At 58.3% G+C, this 6,283-nt stretch overlaps 1 protein-coding gene across 4 annotated transcripts; it reads left to right on the top strand.

The window, feature by feature from the left end:
• Window positions 1–1,407: 1,407 nt before the first annotated feature.
• SLC51A (solute carrier family 51 member A) lies at window positions 1,408–5,559 on the top strand. 4 transcript variants are annotated; one of them, XM_088170441.1, is made up of 9 exons: window positions 1,408–2,337; window positions 3,219–3,313; window positions 3,690–3,844; window positions 3,960–4,033; window positions 4,108–4,266; window positions 4,394–4,505; window positions 4,607–4,753; window positions 4,953–5,058; window positions 5,179–5,559. In XM_088170441.1, the coding sequence occupies exons 1-9, from the start codon at window positions 2,171–2,173 to the stop codon at window positions 5,313–5,315; spliced, it is 1,152 nt and encodes a 383-aa protein (XP_088026567.1). In that variant the 5' UTR covers window positions 1,408–2,170; the 3' UTR covers window positions 5,316–5,559. The 4 variants fall into 4 exon arrangements, with proteins under 4 accessions (XP_088026567.1, XP_088026569.1, XP_014727156.1 ...); XM_014871670.2 differs by lacking the exon at window positions 1,408–2,337 and adding an exon at window positions 2,835–3,033; XM_088170442.1 differs by lacking the exon at window positions 1,408–2,337 and adding an exon at window positions 2,854–3,033 and having other exon boundaries at window positions 3,219–3,317.
• Window positions 5,560–6,283: the final 724 nt, after the last annotated feature.

Below are 6,283 nucleotides of genomic sequence, written 5' to 3'. Positions count from 1 at the left end.
ATGAGGAGTTTCTTCCCTGCCATGTCGTGGCCATGGGGAAGCTGGTGATGGTCCGTGGGAGCCTGCTGTGCCCACTGAGGTCAGCCCCTCTGGCCATAACCACAGAATTAGAGATGGGTGGAAAACTGTCTAAACTCCATACAAATATTTGCATTTTAAGGGCTTTTTCAAGTATTGGGGAACGCTGACACAGCAGCAGTGTGGGCGATGCTGGCATACTGAGAGGGTCTGCTTGGCTCTTTTCTTTTTTTGGAGAGGGGCAGGATTTTCATGGTCAAAGAGTCTTTATAGTGTTTAAAGAGTGTTTAGAATTTAAAAAAAAGCTAAATGACCAAAAAGGGGAGAATTTCCAGCACTGCTGCAGGTTTCTCTGCCAGCTCCTTGGGGCAAAACAGCCACCCTGATGCTGCGTGGACCACAAACCTTCAAACCACCCCTTGCCCTGGGCTTGTGGGTATATGGCTCCCATCTCTGTGTTTCTTTTTCCTTTTCTGCTGAAAGGATTTTTGGCAGGAAAGGGAGTTCCTGTGGCTGCTCTGCCCTGGAGCATCCTGAAGGTCTGGAGCTGAGGTAGAACTGGTGGGAGCTTGACCCATCTGTTGCTCCCCATGCCTATTCCAGGGGATGCTCACCTGCCAGCTTTTGGCCGTGGAGAAGGCTGACTGGGGGACAAGGGTGACCTTGGATCCTGATGGCTTCAGGACCAAACATCCCAGGCATAGATAGGGGCTAGAATAAGGGAGAAGTTGGAGGGACTCTGGGCTATCCCATCCCACTGCATTCCCCCTCTCCACACCCATTTCTGCCAGCTCCTGGGGCAGGTTGAAGCAAGCAAGTCACAGGCACGTCCTGTCCTGCTGGAGCAGGGAGGGCTCAGCACCTTGGGCTGCAGGGGCGAGAGCCCTCCATGCCTCCATGTCCCCAGGGGACAGCTCTGAGGTGGTAACACCCAGACCCCCAACACACTGTCCACAGCAGAACAGTGTTTGGGAGTGTCCTGGCTCCATGCAGAGTGATCTTGGGCACAGTGATGGGGCTGGGGGCTTGGTGCAGGTAGGTCAGTGCTGTGGGTGCATCCAGCTCCAGTGGGGGTGCAGAGGGAAGTGTGTGCAGCAATGGAGCCCTCCTTGCATGTGTGTGCATGTGTGCTGGGACTCACACATGCAGAGCAACAATGTGTGGGGCTGCCCTCTGCTTTGGGCTTGGGGCCCAGCCATATTCTGCATCCACCTCACGGGTTGGCAGGTTGCTCCATGCCCCGCAGCTGTACCTTGCACCTTGGGGTGTGCTGTGCTTGGGGAGTGCAGGGGACCAGGGCTCAGGCAGGCTCAGGTAGTACCTGAGTGGCAAGAAGGATCATCATGGTGCTGCAGCAATGAGTCAGGGATAACCAGACACATCTGTGGTGGGCAAGGGGACCAGCACGTGCCCCTGTGCAGCGGGCACCCAAGGGTGGTGCTGGCCCTGGGGCTACGCCAGGCAGGGAAAGAGGTTCCTGCACGTGTCTGGGCAGTGCAGCACGTGTGGCTGCATGCTGGGGCTGGGCTCTGCTTCCCTCGGGCCAGGGATACGTGCAGATCATCCCAGTGCTGATGGACCACAGGGGGATGAGCACCAGGTGGATGAGCAGGACAGCAAGATTGCCATGACGTAGCCTGCAGCGACTGTCACATAAAGGCCAGCGCAGCAGATGTCATCGGAGCTGATGTGTTTCTTCAACCGTAGGCAATGCCGGCGATACAAGGATGCTAGATGGGGGGGCCCCATTGGTCCCGTGCATCCTGTGGGGTCGGGAGCAGCCATGGCGAGGGGTCTGCTTGTGCAAGGTGTGGGTGAGTGTGTGTGGGTGAGTGCAGAGGGCTGGGTGTGCAGCACGCAGTAAGCCAGGTTAGGTTACAGCATATAGGGCAGGAAAGGGTATGTGCAGTATGTAGGGACAGTATGTATGGGGCTTGGTTAATGGGGCTGAGGAGAGGGGAGGGCCAGCTGTGCACAACACCTCGGATATGCAGAGTCCTCACAGGACTCCCTCCTCCCCACCATCCCATTCCCACGGAACTGAAGCATCCACACCCATTCCCTCCCCCCGGCCCCTCCCACCATCCTATTCCCATGACAACAGCAGCATCCTGCTCCTACAGCAAGGTGCAGAACACACATCTGGGTCCTGATGCCACTCTGGCTGCAGCAAAAGCCCCTGCCAGAGGGGCAAAGGGTAGCGGTTCCAAGGACACCCAGTACAAACCAGAACTCATTTTCCTTGAGGTTTGGGAGAACATCTGGAGCCGTGGACACCCCTGGAACCCATGAGGATTCTGGGATCCATCTAAGAGAAAGGTACAGTGCTCTCCCTGCCTAAGCCCCCAGCTTCCCACTCAGATTGTCGCCTCCCCAGGCCAGGGAGCTGCTGTTGTCCTGAGGCAGGGTTCTGAGCGCTGGGCCAGCCCTGCCCTCTAGTGCCGTGAGAGTTGCTCCATGCCGGGCTCAGATCCGGATCCCTGTAGCTCAGCCACCCAAAGTCCTCCCAGGGCCCGCAGAGCAGAGCAGGGGCTGACAGGCTTCCCACCACCCGGCGGCACCACGTCCCAACCCGACACTGCTGCTGAGGGGACATGGGGACACGTCCAGACCCTCCATGGCACCATCAGCACAGTCCGGCTACCCGGGGATGCAGCAGTGTCACCCCAGCACAGGTGCCCGACGGCCCAGACCTTGAGATACAGGTGTGCCCGTACGGGTGACAATTGCCTTCCCGGGTCGATAACCTGGTGGCCAAAGCACTCGGTGGGCCGGGACGGCGCGGGGCCACGCCAATGGGTGCCCGCAGCTGCGGGAGAGGGAGGGAAGCTCTGGAGGCTCTGGTTAAACTGGAACGAGGCGCGGCATCGTCCCGCGGTCCCTGCCCTGGGGACTCTGACCCCGTGGGCCGGCGAGGGGAGCTGAGGCGGGCGGTGACGAGCAGCCCCACAGCCACTGGGACAGCGAGGAGCCCAACAGCATGGAGTCCACTTTGGAGCTGGCCGATGACCCCAGGTGAGTGCTGGAGACACTAGTGCCGCTTTGCAGCCGGGCAAATCCAACTTTTTGGATAAGAACTTTGGATGATTCCTTCCCTGTGTAAAGGAAGGGAAGCGCTTGGCAGTGACTGCTCGCACCCTGTGGCCCCGGGTGTCCTCGTGTCCCTGCGGCCCCATCAGCACTCCCGTTCTGCTCCGCAGGTTCTCCCGCTCTTTGGTGGAGATGCTGATCAGGAACTTCAGCGTGCCGGCAGCTTGCTTCTCCCTGCCGCCCACCTCCCAGCAGCTGCTGCACCGTAGGTGGGGGGAAGGGGTGGGGAGGACCCTCCTGCTGTTCCTGGCGGGAGCAGGACAGGGGTGAAGGTGGTAGGGTGGCCGTGGCAAGTGCAGGCACGGAGCAGCCCCAGAAATCAAAAACTGGACTGCTGCCAGGGTCTTAGCCTCCCATCCCATAGTCCTACATGCAGGGATGGGTACAGCCCAGGAAGGGCCAGCACTGGGGTGGGTGTCATGGCACGGGGAGCAGTGGTGCAGAAGGGCCAGCTCTGGTCCAGGGCATGGCACAGAGCTTCCTAAATCTGTGGAGTGGTGGGTCGTGGGGCAGCTCCCTGTACTGATGGCCTCAGGGGGGACCAGACAGGATGAAGACAGCTTCTCATCCCTCCCTGGCAGAGCTGGACACGGCCCAACTCATCATCCTGGGCCTCTGCACCATCATGACACTGTTGTCGGTTGTGATCTATGCAGAAGAGGTTTCATACCTCTTCCGCAAGATCCGCTGCCCTATCAAGATGAAGACCCTCTGCTGGAGCAGCTCAGCCCCTACGGTGAGCTGGGTTGTGGGGGTGCTGGGGGGGCCCCCCTGGGGGGCCAGAGCCATCCAAGGGGTGCCAGCCCACAGGAGGGGGGAATGTCAGTGTGCCAAGCTCACGTGTCCCCCAGGTTGTGTCAGTGGTCAGCTGCTTTGGCCTGTGGTTCCCGCGCTCCATGATGGTGGTGGAGATGGCAACCACGGCGTGAGTATCACCCACCCTGGGACAGGGCACCAAAGAGCCCACAGGGCTTGACCTGCCTTCCTCCTTCTCCCCAGGTACTTCGCTGTCTGCTTCTACCTGCTGCTGCTGGTCATGATTGAGGGCTTTGGGGGGAAGGAAGCGCTGCTCAGCACCCTGAAGGACGTGCCCATGGTGGTCAGCACTGGGCCCTGCTGCTGCTGCTGCCCCTGCCTGCCCCGAATCACCATGAGCAAGTGAGGGGGAGCTGAGATAAACCTCTGCTCCTGGAGGGCTTTCACTGCTTCTGCTGGGCTGGAAGAGAAGTCCCTGGGTAGGGACTTGGGGACCTCAGAGTGCTACCAATCTCTCTCACTATGCCAGGAAAAAGCTTAAATTGATGATCCTGGGGACTTTCCAGTATGCCTTCTTCAGGGCATTCGCTGTCTTCCTGGGGCTGATCCTGTCTGCCGATGGGAATTACAACCCTGCTGACGTAAGTGCCAGAGCACAGGGATGGGCAGGTTGATGACCTAGACAGGAAGCCTCCACCTGAGCTTTGTCAGCCCAGTAATGTTTTCTGTGTGTCCCCCTCAGATTTCAGCGGAGAGTGTGGCCCTCTGGATCAACACCTTAGTTGGTGTCTCCACCCTCTTTGGGCTGTGGGCCCTAGGCATCCTCTTCCGGCAGGCCCGGCTGCACCTGGCTGAGCAGAACATGCAGGGCAAGTTCACCTGCTTCCAGGTGAGCCCCTGCCCTGCCCAGCTCCCTCCTAGGTGAGGGGCTCCTGCAGCACAGATGGGGTGAGGCAGCATGAAGGAAGATAGTGGGGCAGGAGCCACTGCATGTGGAGAGCCCTGCTGGCTGCAGGATAGCAGGGAAGGTGAAGGCTGGGAGCTGGGCAGTGGCATGGCCCTCACCACTGGGGTGTTGGTGGTCGCAGATCCTGCTCCTCTTGACGGCACTCCAGCCTGCCATCTTCAGCATCCTGGCCAATAGCGGCAGCATCGCCTGCTCGCCACCCTTCTCCTCCAAGGCCAGGTCACAGCGTAAGTTGGGAGATGAGCAGCACCACGTGCTCCCAGCCGAGCCCCTCCATCACATGGCATGGCATGGGGAGTGGGCATGGTGGATGAAGGCAGTTTCAAATGACCCTTCTCCTCTTCCAGAGATGAATGTGCAGCTGTTGATCCCGCAGACCTTCATCCTGGCAGTGCTGACGCGGATGTACTACCGCAAGCAGGATGACAAGCCGGGCTACCAGCCCGTCAGCTTCGCACCCGCAGGCGCCGACACCAAGGCGTGAGCAGGAGGGAGAAACTGGGGTGCCAAGGGACAGAGTGGGGTGAGGGGCTGGTCTACCCTGCACAACCTTCTCGTCTCCTCCCCTGGCCCTGGGGAGCTGCTGGCAGCAGAAAAGGCAGAAGGGGAAAGAACATCTTGGGACAGAATGAAAGGGTCTAAAACCTAAAAGCCAAGGGGGTCCACAGAAGCCACCTCCAGCCCGGAGGCTCTTGTCTAGCACTGAGTAAAGATAAATTTTTACTGGAGTCTTGCATTGGTGACTGGGTTCATATTGTCTCTGCCTAGGCTGGGTGGGAGATGACTCCATACAGGGGGAGGAGGATGGAGCCCAGACTAACACAGCCATGACATGAGACCGTCACGAGATGCCCAACGCCCAGCTGTGATTCTGAGCTGGTGCTGCTGGCTGGGATCCCACAGCCAAGGCAAGTCCAAGTCAATGGTAATTTCTCCCAAGACATCAGATTGGCTCTGAGCTGTCCCTGGGGCCTGTTCTCTATGGCACTGGCTGCTCCAGAAAGCACACAGGGAGCATCCACACCTGCCAGTCAGGCACCAGACAAAGGAAGGCGCCTTGATGCACCTTTCTAACACTGGCAATTAGTTAATGCTGCCTCAACCCGCCTCAGTCCAGTACCAGTATCTGCTCTAGACATGGGGATGGAAATCAGGAGAAATTACAATTTGCAGAAACCACTGGGTAATCTTTTGACCCCAAGTGTTCATTACAGACAAGAGAAGCACAACTCAGACCGTGGTTTCAAATGAGCAGATTACATGTTAATAAATTGTAGTGCTCTCCAATGCTCTTGCTTCTACCACCATCCCTGGTACCTCTCAATTCTGTCCTTTTGCTGCTGTTCTCTGCCATCAGAAATTCCTTTCCCAGAGGCTCACCTCCCAGATCCACAGAGGAAGTGAAATAGGGCTGTTTCATATGAGTAGACACGTCTAGATTTGAAGAGTGAT

The sequence above is a fragment of the Sturnus vulgaris genome, chromosome 10 (genome assembly GCF_052056855.1).
Source record: "Sturnus vulgaris isolate bStuVul1 chromosome 10, bStuVul1.hap1, whole genome shotgun sequence".
Classification (NCBI taxonomy): domain Eukaryota; kingdom Metazoa; phylum Chordata; class Aves; order Passeriformes; family Sturnidae; genus Sturnus; species Sturnus vulgaris.
The sequence above is the reverse complement of the archived record's forward strand: the minus strand, read 5'-3'. Positions and strand labels throughout refer to the sequence as shown.